General features: G+C 40.7%; 1 protein-coding gene across 1 annotated transcript; it reads left to right on the top strand.

The window, feature by feature from the left end:
• The first annotated feature begins 694 nt into the window (after positions 1 to 694).
• Positions 695 to 16,314, top strand: mcoln2 (mucolipin TRP cation channel 2). Its single transcript, XM_086263449.1, has 14 exons — positions 695 to 861; positions 1,352 to 1,505; positions 1,990 to 2,163; positions 2,442 to 2,598; positions 2,976 to 3,054; positions 3,128 to 3,224; positions 3,320 to 3,419; positions 3,855 to 3,967; positions 4,222 to 4,371; positions 5,970 to 6,071; positions 6,384 to 6,506; positions 8,827 to 9,033; positions 10,200 to 10,333; positions 15,906 to 16,314. Coding segments are annotated over exons 1-14 (1,635 nt in total). The 5' UTR covers positions 695 to 817; the 3' UTR covers positions 15,907 to 16,314.
• The last annotated feature ends 109 nt before the right edge of the window (positions 16,315 to 16,423 follow it).

The raw sequence follows: 16,423 nt of genomic DNA, 5'->3' as shown, positions 1-16,423 counted from the left end.
GCTATTAATACTATATCAGTTAATTCAATTAAATTACAAAGTACCCTGTTTTTTCACTATTGATCATAGAAACAAAAATGGCATCTTGTCTGAATTAACCAACTTTTTCATGTTTAATTACAGGAACATCTGGGCACTGAGCTATCAGGGTTTTTTCAGTAATTTCACACATTTCTTCTATTTTGAGCCCAAAGAATCACGCTGAAATATTTATTTCATGTACTACAGCACCGTTTCTGTATCATGAGGAAAACCTGAGATGTACCATTGAAACATCTCAGTGGTTAAATGTGTAGTTAAACTTCATTTCATTGACTGAAAGGGCAGTTTGATTGGTGAATTGTATGTTGCGTCCAATGTAAAATGAGTTTGACATCCCTGCTTTATAGTATCATGTGTGATGACGTGACCTACAGACTCTTGCCTGTGAAATATAGAAGTACCTTATGTCTTCTGTGGAGTTTGTTCCTATATCAGTAACTGCTCCAGGTTTTAATCAGTTCAAAGGTTTTACACTGACGCACTGATTTTCACACACACAGCAACGTTTCATTATTATTTTGTTTTTTCTATTTAAATCTAGTTTCTTAACCACATTATGTTTCGGGCCTTTCCGTGAGCACTCGTTCACTCGTAGATTGCGCACCTGTGCCGCCTCAAACCCATTTCCTGATTGGCTGACTGAAAGCGTCGTGGTCTCGCGGGGCACACGCGCAGCAGAGCAGAGTTGTCTCTGACTCTCTGCCGGAGCTGTCCGGCTTACGTTTAATAATCTCCCTTCAGTCATTTGGCTTTTTCCCCACCTTGCTTTGCAAAAATGGAGTTATTTTCTCGCTATCTGGATAGAAGCAATTCGGTCAGGTAAGCTTTTTATGTTTAAATAAGTTGCGTTCAAATATAGTTTTGTTACCTCATCATTCTGAAATGCCGCATGTTAAAATGTAACAACGTTAAAAACAACCGCGAAAGTCATCAGGAAGTTTTATGACGTGATCAGGGTTGGATTTAACGTTGCACTTTGTAACTTGGAGACTTGGATTTGTGTTGTTTATAGTTGACAAACAATTGGGGGAAATGGTGAAAGTACATTTACTGAGCTAACCTTGAACTTCGTACACGGATCTCTCCGTGTGATTGATTACCAGTCTGGTACACCGCAACAACAAGAGCTGATAAAATAACTGTCTTTCTTTTTAACTTTCACTTCTGCATTTTCAGCCTTCTGGCTGCTTTCTTCTTCCTTCGTGGAGAAACTCCTCTCACCATCTGTTCATTTCCACGAGTTTTAACCGTGTAGCCCACAGCACTGCGATCTGTTTCTGTCATCTGCATGATGGTTGTTGTCTTACAGCTCTGTCATAACTCACGACATTATGAAAGAGGAGAACCTCAGAGATGACCTGAGGTATTATTTCATGAGCCCCTGTGAGAAGTACAGAGCCCGAAGACACATTCCCTGGAAAATGGGAGTCCAGATCCTGAAAATCATCATGGTCACCACACAAGTATGTGCACTGGGGTTTATTGTATGTTGGGAAAGACCAGGAAAGAGGCAGCACTCAGAAGGGGCTTCCTGGAACTGCAATATGTAATCGAAGGCATGCAGCCAAGAGCAGTGTGTATATACATGCTTACACTGAGGGTCCTGCTTAAAATGGGAGAATAAAGGAATATTTGTGTTTGTCTTTATTTTGCTGCTAAATTTGTATTGTTTCGGAAGCACATGGCCCTAAAACAACACAAACGTCTTCAAAGCACCTCATCAGTATTTCACGTAACACTTTAAAACTACTTGTAAATGTGTAGCTGTGGGAGATTGCACAATACTCCATGTCCATAACAACTACAGTTTTGGGTAATCTCCTTTTTAAAAGGCCCAACTGACTGAGAGGTATGTCAGAGATGTAAAGCTACCATAACATGTGTTTTCCACCTCAAAAGGAATAAGACGCGTATATGTTCAACTCTCCTTTCTTGTTTTCCCCACAGCTCGTCCTGTTCGGCCTCAACAACCAGCTGGTGGTTTCCTATAAGGAAGAGAACACCATGGCGCTCAAACACCTTTTCTTAAAAGGCTACAGCGGGGTCGATGAGGACGACTACAGCGTTGCCGTCTACACAAAGCACGACGTCTATGAAAGTCTGTTTTATGTCATGGATCAGGCAAGTAACAGTGACTTTTTTACTGTAGCATTATGAAGTGTATGTAGTGTTGAGTTTTATTATAGAATCAGGAACTCCAATCTAATGCTCATATAAACATATCTGGTGTAATTTAAGCATCGCATGAGTTGGAACTGCTTTATTTTTTGAATTTCTTGTTTTATCGTGTTTCACTGCGATATTCCAGTTTTCAGCTTCTTTATTGTCTCGTCACCCTGGAGTGTTTTCTGTTTTTTTTGTTTGTTTTTTATTTTCCTAAAATTTCCTGTTGTGTACAGTACAGTCAGCTGGGCCAGCTCTCCGTGGGCCCGATCAGTTACGCAGAGGATGAAAATGGCAAGTTGCTGCCCCTCACCATATGTAAAGAGTACTATAGGAGGGGCAGCGTGGAGCCTTCAGATGAGATCTATGACATCGATGCTCAGCTGGAGACGGGTGAGAGGGAAAATTTGCATGTCAGTTTGCTGTTATACGCGGCGAAGTTGGTGTCAGATTTGCCATTTAGATAATTAAGCTCAGTGTTGTTAAAATTTCCCCTTTGGGCTCCTGTAGTTTTAATATTTAATGACAAACCTGAATACCTGTAATGTAAATGTGTGATGAGAGTTTTCATTAGAAACGGGACAAAAGATTCATGTTTAAAAATACCATTTCTTATATATTTCAGACATTTTAGAACCATTATGGGATTTACTGGTAATTTAAACAGGTCATGAAATTCCAAATTGGAGTATAAGAACAAATTTTGAGGGGGAAACAAAAGCTGTGTCTGTGTTTTTTACACACCTCATATATGTGATGGGTTTTTTCAGTTTGTATGTCACACAATCCAAATACTGCAAACCTGTGGAGAGCAGAGAATTCATCCTTTTTTAATCTGGATTTTTACAGGTATGCTGTTTAAATTATTTACATTACATGCTGACATCCCCTTTTTAAATCAAACATTTCGCCGCTTTTTCAGACTTGTCGACATCAAAATAACCTTCCAGTTGAAGGGAATCAACCTCCAGACGGTGCGTTCGCGAGAGTTACCCGACTGCTACTCCTTCTTTGTTACGGTATAAGTTTCTTGGCTTTATTAACGCCATGTAAAAGCAGCAAACACAGCTGGATTGAAGCACATATAAACACCTGGATCCCTTTGATTTGATAGATAACGTTCGATAACCAGTGTCACAGTGGAAAGGTGAAACTATTCCTGGACATAGACGCTGAAAGCAGCGCGTGCCGAGACTGGAAGATATCGGGGACGGGTAAGGTGAACTTCTCTAACCGAAAAATTAATTAATGGTAACAAATGAGGGAGGAATGAGACAGGTTATGGCGTTGAAAACTGTTTTTCACATTTGAGTAAAACAACAGGTCAGCCTGCAAATGCATGTTTGGAATATTTGTAAAAATATCAAAATGTTGTCAAGTTTTAAAGAATCAGACTAAATAAAAATAAACTCTTGTGGACCAATGTGTCTGTCCAGTTTATTTTGTGTTGCAGCAGCTTGTTCACCACGTTGTTAAAGTGTGTGGAAGGATTTGTCTCCAAACTTGTACCAGGACTGGGCAGTTTCCTGTAACTGAGGCGTTTGCATTCAGACTTGTGTTATCAGTGTCAGAACTGTGAGTGTGAGGGAGTTGAGTGATAAACCCTCTCACACCCACACTTGTGCTTTTTGTGTGTGTGTGTATTTCAGCTCAGAAGAACACACACTATCTGCTGGTATTTGATGCCTTTGTCATTCTGATGTGCCTCACATCAGCCGTGCTGTGCACTCGCTCCATCATACTGGCCGTCAGGTTACTGCAGGTCAGCAACACCATGCAAGCAGCTACCTTTTTGCTTTTTTTTTTTTTTTCTTTTTGAAATTAACTTAAACATCGTGGATAAAGGTGTGTGTGTGTGTGTGTGTGTGTGTGTGTGTGTGTGTGTGTGTGTGTGTGTGTGTGTGTGTGTGTGTGTGTGTGTGTGTGTGTGTGTGTGTGTGTGTGTGTGTGTGTGTGTGTGTGTGTGTGTGTGTGTGTGTGTTAAATTGACTGAATTTCCATTGTTTTATTTTGAAGAGGTTCTCCAGATTCTTCCATGAAAACTTTAATCGGAAAGTGTGCGAGGACGACCAGAGGGAGTTTCTGAACGGCTGGTACTTGCTGGTCATCGTCAGCGACCTCTTCGCCATAATTGGATCGATTCTGAAGATGGAGATACAAGCAAAGGTAAAATGAATAATCCCTTTCTTTCTTGCAATGGCGTTTAACCATAACCCCCCCCCCCCCCCCCCATTCAGTTGTCATTTAAAAGGTGTCAAATAATTGCAGAAGATTTGAAAATGTATATCTTTATGTAGAAAAGGTTTTGTATAATAAGCTGTTGTCAGAATTTATTTAATATTACTTTCTACACCAGGATCTTTTTCTACAGCTGACGCTGGTAACTGTGCAGGGGCGGATCTAGCAAAGTTTAGCCAGGGGGGCCGATAGGGCATTAACAGGGAAAAGGGGGCACAAAGACATACTTTTCTTTCTTATTCTCATTTAAAATGTCGAGCTTTTAATAAATAATTATCTGAATCTTACACCCAAAGTTTTTACCTGATATAAAATGTATAGAAGTCCATTACTGTATATAGTAACTGTTAAGTCTAATATACCCTAGTAAGCTATAGTACTTTTTCCTTTGGGAACCATTTGTGCAGTCTGCAGTTCTGTTGAAGAAAGATGTTGAATCTATTTAATTATTGTAGAAAAATCATTGATTTCTGTGCATTTTATTTTACCGGTGCATTCGATTAAGGTTGATTACGTCAATTAAGCATCACGAGGTGGAAAGTGGTTCCCTTTGTTGTTGCTGGGAGTTGGCAACCCTATTAGTTAGGTTGTTTAATATTTCTACTAAGTACTCTTTAAAATACCAGAATAGGGAGGCTAGAGGATTTAAGTTTATTAGATTGATCAGTTTTGCTGAACTATGAAGTATTTATTTTTATTTTTTTTGTATTTGTTTGTTTTTTGTTTTTTTTTGTTTTTTAAACGTGAGTATGAACTTATACAAAATGCAGCAAGACATTTAAAAAACTGTTTTATTGATTAAAAAACACTATATCAGATTCATATCGGACATAAAAAAGTGGTATCGTGCCATCTCTAGTGTGTAGGCAAATTTTTATCATATTTCATTATTTTAATGTTTTATTTATATCCACCGATGTGTTTTAAGTTTTAAAGAGTTAGACTCATTTATGCCCAACTTTACTTCTTTTGTATAATTTATCACTGTAGGTGAAGCTCTACTATTATTTGCTACAATAACTTTTCAGCGGAGGTTAAGTTGTCTGATTGCAGCATTAATTCACCAGTTCGGTTTTAATATCTTATAATTACATTGTTAGACGTATAAAGGACAGTTTGGACCTTTAATCAAACTTTAAATTCCAAACCAAATTTCAACGTGACTGACGACACTTTGCATTGTGATTCGGACGTTGATAATAACTTTGAGCAGTTGGACACAAATAGAAATTGCAAAATCAGTGAAGCTGTCCTTTAAGAAACCTGCAGTTTACATTTATAGTTTTCTTCTCAGTGCACATGCATTAAAGCATAAAAGCACGTTAAGGTTTATCGTTCCTTGGCTTCACTTTGTACTTTGAACCCTAATAAAATAATCACCCAGACTATGTCATTTACTGCAATCATACAGCAAAACCAGCTTTACTGTAATATAACTTATGTATACTGTGTGTAATTATGTAACAGAGTTTTCTAGAACTATGATTTCATCCCTAATCGTGGACTTTCTCTGCTCTCTTTTGTAGAACCTTACAAATTATGACGTGTGCAGTATCTTCCTGGGGACGTCTACATTACTGGTGTGGGTTGGAGTGATCAGGTACCTGGGATACTTCCAGAAATACAATGTGAGTCCATGCTCGGCACGACTGATGTAAGGCATTAATGTTCTACATTTATGATCTCAGAGTTTGAAGTCTGTTTCATGTGAGAGCTTCCAATGAGCAAAATATTAAGCAGGAGCTCATCACATTAAGCTTAATGCAACAGTGATGGAGAAACTTGTATTAATATGCTGTGAGAATGATATATTTATTTTAATTCTCATCATGCACATGTGTAGACCTGTATCAGTCCGCTCCACTCTCACATAAATCTTTATTTGTTGTCTCATAAGGTTTAAAATTCACTTAAAAACAGTATATTTCTTCCAAGTTTAGGTGCTGATCCTAACCATGAAGGCAGCCTTTCCAAAGGTCCTGCGTTTCTGCTGCTGTGCTGGCATGATCTACCTCGGCTATACTTTTTGTGGCTGGATTGTACTGGGGCCGTACCACGAGAAGGTAACTTTCTAACTGGTTTTGAGGAAATCACTGTGATGGGTGTGACAGAGATGCAGGGGAAACAGTCCAGGCTTCTTTTTTCTTTCTCACGAAATGTTGCTGACGCAACAGATATTGAATTGAGGAACTCCCAAAAGTGCACATCTTTTAAAAAACGGACTTACAGTAGTGTTTTAGGTGATTGTTTTTGATCGTGTCCCAGATTCAGACTCTTGATAACCTGTAGATGAGATATTCAAAGTTTGATTTTTATGAGTTTTATGAGATTTGCAAATCAGTGATTTGTTTATTTGACAGTTTATTTTTTATTTACTTTTTTGGAACTGTGGTTGTACGATACTTTCCTTTTTATGATGACTGTCAGATTAGACTTGGAGAAGTTAAATCTTAACTTCTCCATCAGGTTTTCCAAGCTCTTTCTTTCAAATTGCTATTTCAGCATGTTGCTCTTCAAACTGAACAAAGTGTACACATGGCCTTTGGCTTCCCTGTACAGGAGCAACTAGAGTTCACAGTGCATTTATAAGACTCTCTAAATAAAACGGCCACTAGGTGTCAGTGCATGATAATGCTTGTTTTGCTTCACTGGCTGCTGTTTGCTGCTTCATTGGTGACCAGGTTTTCAACATTGTACAGTGATTGCTGCCACATTCATAACACATTCATTTGTACACTGATGTGTGTGCATATGCGTGGATGAATCAACCATTTGAGGAATGAATCAAATGGTTGATGATTAGCAACAGAATTGTGCCACATTCAGTTTTGGGCCAACTGCCCCGAAACAGAGCAAATATCTCAAACTGAAAGAGGCTACAAGAAGCAGTTTCCTCCAAATACATACAAGTGAGAAACAAAGTTGAGCGGCTCATGTTTTAAGAATTTGTGGAGATTACAGCTGGACTTGAGCAACATTTGGAGCACTTCTTAAAATCCTGAGAAACTCTAACCTTAACTGGGAGCTCCCCAGACAGTGATCTGTATGTTTAGCTGTTCTGGCTTGTTAAGATAAATTATTTACGGAAGTCTGAGCAGAAGTAGGCGTCTAAACACGGCAGAGCTCCTAATCTGCAGAGGCAGATGTGGGGAAGCCTGAGAACAGCTGCCTCACATCTTGCCTCTCACTGGCTAAATTGTTGATAATCTTGTGCTGAAGAGGAGTAACTACTGTAAATATATTGTGAGCTGATTTTTGTGTTTGCCTTTATGTCACTTCACTACCTCCCATGTTTACAAATGCCCGTCTGTGGAACTAACAAAGCATCCATACGGTTGGTGCACTGAAGGCATTCAAGCAGGTCATTTTAGCTGTTAAGTACACTTTTCTCTGTTTAACAGTGAAATAGACTCTTATCAGGCCCACATGAAAAGCAAACTGTTACCCGACTACCATTTGTGCAACCAGCTCTGCTATGCCAGCGTTTCACGTCAGCCGTGTTACAGTTCTTTACGTTTGCGCAGCGATGCAGTCAACGGAGACTTTTCTATTTATACTGCGATGTTTCGGGGAGTCCCCCGTAGTGACCTGTAAGTGTTTCCAGGATCCTCAGGTTATTTACAGAAGGAAATCAGCAGGGGATGACCTGCGGCTTGCCGTTCCACACGTCTTCAAGTGCTGTCAGCTGAATCCATAGTGTCTGAGAGTGATGTTGTTTTTAGATCTTATCTCATTCTTGTGGAACATGACTTCTTTCTGTTTTGTGTCGGGCTTTCTGATTGGTCTCCCTTTTTTCCTTTATTGCGTCATTCCTATCAGTCTTTAGACAAACTCGTTGTCTTATTATTAAGCCTGCGAGGTCCAGCGTTTCTTTTAGTACAACCAAGTACTTTTGGAAACTCCAAGTTTTCTTTAATCTCTGATCAAAACACAGTGAAGCTGACCTATACCTGAGCATTCAGGCTGTTTACTTAAACACTTCTGTTGCCTGTTTAATATGTTGATGGTAATAATCTGTGACTCGTCTTTCTTTGATAAACTGGGTTTCGACCTAAGACTTACTCATTGTCATTTGTTACATCAGCTACTTAAAAGATCAAAACAGTGTTTCAGTGTGAAGAATTTTTACTTGCAATTTATAAGAAAAATAATAAAATAATGTCATGTTGTTCTTTTGAAGTTGGTGATTAACACTAAATTGTATTTTATGGCATTTTTACAGACCAAATGTATAACTTTTTTTTTTTTTTTAAAGGAAGAAAAGCTGCAGTAATGTAACAAATTTCTTTCAATCTCCTCATTTGTTTTGTTTTCCAGGAAATCTCAGATTTCTGTGGATTTGTTAACTGCTCACTGCACTATTATTTCCCTCTTTCTCTGTAGTTTGAGGGCCTGAGTCTTGTGGCAGAGTGCCTGTTCTCTCTGCTGAATGGAGACGACATGTTCACCACCTTCGCCCAGCTTAAGGACAAAAACACCTTGGTGTGGCTCTTCAGTCGGGCTTACCTGTACTCCTTCATCTCCCTGTTCATCTACATGGTGCTGTCGCTCTTTATCGCTCTTATAACCGACGCCTATGAGACCATCAAGGTACTTACGTTACCGAGTGCGAGTCATTTGAAAACTGTGGCATTTTGTCAATTAAACTCTTGGATCTTGTAAGACCTGACAGGAGGCTGGAAAATGTGGACTAAAACTGAACAACAATCCTTACTGTACTTTGAGCTTTCTGCCAGCAAGACAAAAGGGATGTTCACATCTCTTCTGACAGAACCACAAAAAAGGGACGTCCCTGTGTGAGATTGCCACTCTTCAACCAAATGCCACATCAGTGTTGCAGGTTAAGTCTAGCTGCGTGACAAAGAGAAAGGATGGTGCAAATCGAGTGCATTCATATGAGTGAAGTAGTGTGTCTTCACTCTGGGTTGGGAAGCAACTCCTTCAAGTTGAAGGAGTTAAGGTGGCTTTGGGGTCCTGTTCATGAGTCGGGGAATGAGCGGGAGATTGACAGATGGATTGGTGCAGCGTCTGCAGTAATGAGGATTCTGTAGCTGTCTGCTATGGGAGGAGATGGCATCAATTTACTGGGTGCTTTATGCCTTCCACCCACGCATGGCCACAAGCTGTTGATAGCAGCCAGAAGGAGCTTCCTCAGTAGGGTGTCTGGGTTATTTCTTAAAAAGGGTGAAGACCTTAGTTATTTAAAAGGGGCTCAGTAGAATGGTACTTGGGCATTTGGGTGCCTCCTGCATGAATCCTAGGTTAGGTGTTTGCGCGCATCACAGATAGTTCAGGGCTGAAGAAACTGCAGAGGAGCTGGATGAGGTTGACAGATGAGTGGGGAGTCTGGGCATCTATGAACCAAATAAGCAGCAGGATGGACGGAGAGAAGTGTCGAGGACAAAAAGAGGGGGGGTTAAGTGCATCTTGTGCTCTTCTTACATCTTACTTCCTGTCTTGCTTGTCCCTTAGGCAATAATGTAATTGCATCTTGCTGAGAGGAGACAACAATCAGTGAATATCACATCTATAAAAAGCCTTTATTTCAAATTTTATATTTAAATTATGAAGAAAAATGTGAAGAAACCAGTCACAATGTTTCTCAATCCATGTTTCAGTCATTGCGGTACCTGTTTGTGGGCTTGAGTCTACAATATGTGTTAAATTGGTGTGCATTTCTCAAATCTAGCATGGAAAAAGTTTTGTCTTCTGACTTTAAATGTGATGCATTTTGGACTTTTTCTATTTGCTAACAGAGTTACCAGAAAAATGGGTTCCCGCAGACCGACCTGCAGAAGTTTCTCCACGAGCCGACAGAGCTGCCTAACATAGAGGAGAGCGATCAGACAGACGTCAGCGTCAGACACTCTGTACTCTGCTACTGCCAGTGGTACGACTGTTCACAGCAGTGTTGCTTGTTTAATATTTAATCTCTCTTCACACACTCAGCCACACCTGGAACCTGTTCTCTACAAACATCAATGTAACATAAGAGGTATTGTGTTTTAAATACCTGCTTAGAGTTGTTAGCCAGTGAGATTTAAGATTTTATTATAGTTGCTTGTTGACTATTAGGGCTATTACTTGGCTTAGCTTATTACTTAGGTCTTAGCTTGAGAAGAAGATGTAGTCTTAACCTCTTAAATCTTGGCCATCAATCAATATCTAAATCAACTGATGGTCAAAACAACTGTCACTTTTAGTTACTGTTAACATGAATGCTGACGGTCATGCTGGCAAGAGTGAAACACATCTCTTGTTCTTGGGAAAGATTCATGAAGTCTTTGGAAAAGAGCTGGCACCAGCGTCAAAAGTGAAGTTGATCAGAGAAATGTCGAGGAAACGCCGTTACATTCTCACTCTCCCTTTCAGTCCGTGTACAAATAAACAGGATTCACGGTAACATTCAGAAATGAAAACAGAGTTTGTGTCGCTTACACCTTGTCGCCATGATATACAGTGGGGCAAAAAAGTATTTAGTCAGCCACCGATTGTGCAAGTTCCCCCACTTAAAATGATGACAGAGGTCAGTAATTTGCACCAGAGGTACACTTCAACTGTGAGAGACAGAATGTGAAAAAAAAAAAAAATCCATGAATCCACATGGTAGGATTTGTAAAGAATTTATTGGTAAATCAGGGTGGAAAATAAGTATTTGGTCACCTCAAACAAGGAAAATCTCTGGCTCTCACAGACCTGTAACGTCTTCTGTAAGAAGCTTTTCTGTCCCCCACTCGTTACCTGTATGAATGGCACCTGTTTGAACTCATCATCTGTATAAAAGACACCTGTCCACAGCCTCAAACAGTCAGACTCCAAACTCCGCCATGGCCAAGACCAAAGAGCTTTCGAAGGACACCAGGAAAAGTATTGTAGACCTGCACCAGACTGGGAAGGGTGAATCTACAATAGGCAAGCAGCTTGGTGTGAAAAAATCAACTGTGGGAGCAATCATCAGAAAATGGAAGACATACAAGACCACTGATAATCTCCCTCCATCTGGGGCTCCACGCAAGATCTCATCCCGTGGGGTCAAAATGATCATGAGAACGGTGAGCAAAGATCCCAGAACCACACGGGGGGACCTGGTGAATGACCTGCAGAGAGCTGGGACCAAAGTAACAAAGGTCACCATCAGTAACACACTACAACGGCAGGGAATCAAATCCCGCAGTGCCAGACGTGTTGCGCTGCTGAAGCCAGTGCATGTCCAGGCCCGTCTGAAGTTTGCCAGAGAGCACATGGATGATACAGCAGAGGATTGGGAGAATGTCATGTGGTCAGATGAAACCAAAGTAGAACTTTTTGGTATAAACTCAACTCGTCGTGTTTGGAGGAAGAAGAATACTGAGTTGCATCCCAAGAACACCATACCTACTGTGAAGCATGGGGGTGGAAACATCATGCTATGGGGCTGTTTTTCTGCCAAGGGGACAGGACGACTGATCCGTGTTAAGGACAGAATGAATGGGGCCATGTATCGTGAGATTTTGAGCCAAAACCTCCTTCCATCAGTGAGAACTTTGAAGATGAAACGAGGCTGGGTCTTCCAACATGACAATGATCCAAAACACACCGCCCGGGCAACAAAGGAGTGGCTCCGTAAGAAGCATTTGAAAGTCCTGGAGTGGCCTAGCCAGTCTCCAGACCTCAACCCCATAGAAAATCTGTGGCGGGAGTTGAAAGTCCGTGTTGCTCGGCGACAGCCCCAAAACATCACTGCTCTCGAGAAGATCTGCATGGAGGAATGGGCCAAAATACCAGCTACTGTGTGTGCCAACCTGGTAAAGACCTATAGTAAACGTTTGACCTCTGTTATTGCCAACAAAGGTTATGTTACAAAGTATTGAGTTGTATTTTTGTTATTGACCAAATACTTATTTTCCACCCTGATTTACCAATAAATTCTTTACAAATCCTACCATGTGGATTCATGGATTTTTTTTTCACATTCTGTCTCTCACAGTTGAAGTGTACCTCTGGTGCAAATTACTGACCTCTGTCATCATTTTAGGTGGGGGAACTTGCACAATCGGTGGCTGACTAAATACTTTTTTGCCCCACTGTACGGACACCGTACTCCTCTGTATGTCGGTGTTTTCTTCTCATTCCATTTCCATGAGCCAATCTCCATCATCGGCAGGCAGCCGACTGCAGCGGAGTTTCCTCCACGCTGCGGTTTGGCTCCGTCTTACGTGGTTTGAGAGCAATGAAATTAGTGGTGGGAGCTATGCTGACACACCCAGTGATGGGCTGATTACAGAGAAACTGAGGGCCTCCACACTGAGGAACACCCCTGCCCCCACCGTCCCCTTAAACTCCCAGCACCTCTGTACTGTGTTATGTCCTTGAATGCACAGGTCACAGTAAACATTGTGACTCAAAATGAGCTGAAAAGGCTCAGTGGTGAGTCGAAAGCAGTTTTGAATGCATTGGAGAGACTGGTTTAGCGGCTCTGTTGTGCGTGGTTTTATTAGAACGACCTCACACTGTGTTCTCTCTTTATCATTTACTTAACCTCTTTTCGGTTGTCTGATAACATGAAGTGTTTAACATGCCTGAGAAATGTTTCATTTTATTTCCCGTTATCGTTTAAAGCGGCAGCGCAGTGCCCCGTTTGCTCCCAGCAACACTTCCTCCATCACAGTCAGCACATTACTGTGAAGTTGATGTTTCTGTTCAGGAGAATGTTTCGCTGTAAACGGACACCAGGATTGGTTTCTGTAGCCGTCATCACAATCATTCCACTTCAAAAGCAGGAGACTGTTTTGTGACTGAGTGCATGAGATGTTGTTTACCCAGTAAAGCAACTACTGTAGTCATTTGTATAGAGCTGTGTTTCGCGTTTGCCACCAAACTGTTATTTTTTTCCTGCCAGAGCTTTGAATGTTTGTACACACTGTAAAAATGATCTGTAGTCGTGTACTCGTTGGGAAAGTCCTGGCACTGGGAAAAGTTTCCTTTGCTGTATGTGTTATGATGACACATTGGAGCTTAGACAGTCTGTTTCCTCCCTCGGGGCTCTTCAGCCGTTGTTTCAGCAGACGTTAACACGCCGACTTTGAGGGTTTTGTTTTGGGCTTGTTATTTTATTTTTATTTATTTTTTATGGATGTTTGTCAGCCGTTTTCTATCACCCAGCTTTCCTGGGATTCCAGCTCTGGTTGCCTTGAGTGTTTAAGGAAGTCGAGTTTCAGTTACAGTGCCATTATGTACTGATGTGTAATGTACATCCTCTGTTGAAATTGGTGACCATCTTTTAAAGTTGGTTCAGTTTTCTTATTAGCACTCTTGTAGATTTGCACTGACTATATAATTGCATTCATTTGCAGCCTTTGACCTGGCTAGATCTCATTTTTTACAAGCATCCTTATCTTACTGTCCCAGCAAAAATTAGATCAGTGTTCTCAGTTAACATTTTAATGTCTTACTGGGTGAAATTTCATCTGGATCTGTTACCTTGTTTGGAAAGGAAGCTGGGAAGTGATCCTTGGGTTGGATTTAAAACTTGTTTACCAAAAGCGTCAGGTTTGTTATCTCTTGTATATTATGACTCTTGTGAATTCAATTAAATGTAATAGAACGTATATGTGTGACAAAGGTTGTAAACTTAACAGTATTTGGACTTAAATGTATCAGCTGCAGTCTGTCAAAGATTATGGCCCTATTCCTCAAAATGTTGACTCCCATCATAAACTCTGAGATCAGCAACTCAGACTTTACAGTTTCAGAACAGGCTGATCAGACTTCACCTGGAGTTTCACGTGCATGAGTAGGAAAAAGAAAGCAGCAGTCAGCGGCGCTCCGATACTATGACTCACCGTAGCATTTGGTAAATAAAGAGAAGAGCCTCCACTTTAATCCGGTGTACTGAGGAATCTGAATGTGTCAGTGTGGATCATGATGTTTATCTTACAAACAGGACAGGTGAATGGAGTCATTTTAATCAGCCTGGGGCACTCTGTCATCATCAGACAGAAAACATTCATGTCTTGTCTTTGGCTGCGTTTTGACAGTCACCACCATTGCTAAGCCTCATATCAAAGACATTACATTCATGCAAATTAATTGTATCCTGTGTGGTCAGCAGGAGGGATTTACACTCTTTGTTATGGTCAGTGTTGGGGTTAACAACACTGTCAGTGCGCCCCAGGGCGGCTGTGGCTACATGTAGCTGCCATAGTGTGTGGGTGGGTGGATGACTGGATGTGTAAAGCGCTTTGGGGTCCTTAGGGACTAGTAAAGCGATATATAAATACAGGCCATTTACCATTTAACATGGAACACCTTTAAGAAAAGTATTGCATTACATTACTGATTTACTCCCAGGAGAAAGTAATTCGTAGCACTGAAAAAGGTCCTGAAGGGCACACGCCTCATGAAACTTCTCATAATTACCAGTTAAGAATGTAAAAACCTGAGTGAGTGACTGCGCATCAGTTTGTTACCTGTTGAAGATCAGGGTCTTTGTGCTGGTCTGGGGTCAGCATTCACTCAGCTTTTACTCTGGGTTCTTGGCTAGCTTAGCATTAGCGTGCTGTCTGTGCTTGCAAAGAGCTGAAATATGTTAGCAGCATAATGTCGTTGTTTCTGTCCTGTATGCAGTCTGCACTTCACCACCGTGCACTCGTCCTTTTGTGCAATAAAAGTTTGTTTTCTCCTTTGACAACAAAATGATTAGATACAACTTCCTTGCTCACTTGGTCTCATCGTCATCATCAATCATTCCAATCCTGGAAAATGTTCTGCTTACAGCAGATCATAAAAATGAAGGAAAATTATCTTTTGTTTAAAAACAAAGTGTTTGAACTTACAGCTTTCTTTGGTGGGTTTACTTTGATACAGTGAAGTGTGCAAATCTTTGCTGCGTGTTGCTATCAAACCTGCGTGAAGTTGAAATTACAGATTGGAGAACGAGGCCTTAATGATGCGTGTGTGGGAATTATCCCAAGAACATTACCGTGATAGTGTTGCAAGATTATGCCCTAAAGTGAGAATTCCTGTCTGCTTGTGTAACAAGTTGGATGTATCATCCCAACATAATATTGATACACTTGGGAATAACAGTGTTGCCTTGGTAGCTACATTTAGAATGGCATGTACCCTGCATTTGAACAACCTGTGTCGCTTTAATAAAGCTGGAGCACATTTGATTAAACATGGGACATGCAAGGTCATTCGTATACAAGCATGTAGGAGTCCCATAAATAGGATACTGCCATTATTTAAGATCGTACACTGCTTGCTTTGATTTTGAATACCAGCAGAAACCACCTATTTTTCTTTCTTGAATTTGGTTCATATCATTTATGAGTAAGATGCGTATTGGTGCTTTCTAAAGAGAAGCATTCGCTAACCACGCAATCGAACGTCCGAGTGAAAAGTAGCCTATGCTGTAGTTTGTCATGATGAAAGGTTGGTGGTTTTATGAGTTCTCTCTCTCCTTCCCTCTCTCCTTACAGAGTTCCAGCAAATGATGATGTCATACTTATCAGCTGACGGCTGCCCCGCCTCTGGATGAGACAGTTTAGGGAGGAAAATGCTGGGAACAATACTTCACATGTCTGAGACAAACTTCTCAACGCTGAAACACTGAAAAAATCCTGGAGAATGTAGATTTACACGTGTAACATCCCGTGAGGTGCAATAAGAAAGGCCAAATGAGTTTCCTCCACTGAACGGGAGTCAGGAGCTCAAGATGCGGAGCTGGAACTGGGACTAAGAAGAAGTGGTTGCTTGGATTAATTGTGTATGTTTATAATACTGCTTAGATGTTTATTTGGCCAAGGAGTTTGGTCGAGTGCTGTTGGGGAATGTACAACATTAAAGTTAATTTATTAAGTGTTGAAGTAAAGGTTGCAGCAAGGCTAATCTTCCTATTTGTCCCTTTTTTTTTATTTTTTATTTTTTATTTTTATTTAAATGTAATCATGTCACTGGTGGGAGTGGGGGGTGAGTTTTCTCTGAAGTGCACAAACAT

Source organism: Aulonocara sp. 'chitande type north' Nkhata Bay, linkage group LG15 (genome assembly GCF_057382095.1).
Source record: "Aulonocara sp. 'chitande type north' Nkhata Bay isolate Kocher_YH1m ecotype deep benthic linkage group LG15, A_spYH_male_GT1.1, whole genome shotgun sequence".
NCBI classification, from domain to species: Eukaryota; Metazoa; Chordata; class Actinopteri; order Cichliformes; family Cichlidae; genus Aulonocara; species Aulonocara sp. 'chitande type north' Nkhata Bay.
Note: the sequence above shows the minus strand (reverse complement) of the source record. Positions and strands in the feature narration are given on the sequence as shown.

Excerpts from the sequence above, each read along its gene's own strand:
- mcoln2 (XM_086263449.1), top strand. The coding sequence starts at position 818 with ATGGAGTTATTTTCTCGCTATCTGGATAGAAGCAATTCGGTCAG. Across the intron at positions 1,506-1,989 it reads TCATCATGGTCACCACACAA|CTCGTCCTGTTCGGCCTCAA; the intron begins GTATGTGCACTG and ends TTTTCCCCACAG. Across the intron at positions 3,420-3,854 it reads CTGGAAGATATCGGGGACGG|CTCAGAAGAACACACACTAT; the intron begins GTAAGGTGAACT and ends TGTGTATTTCAG.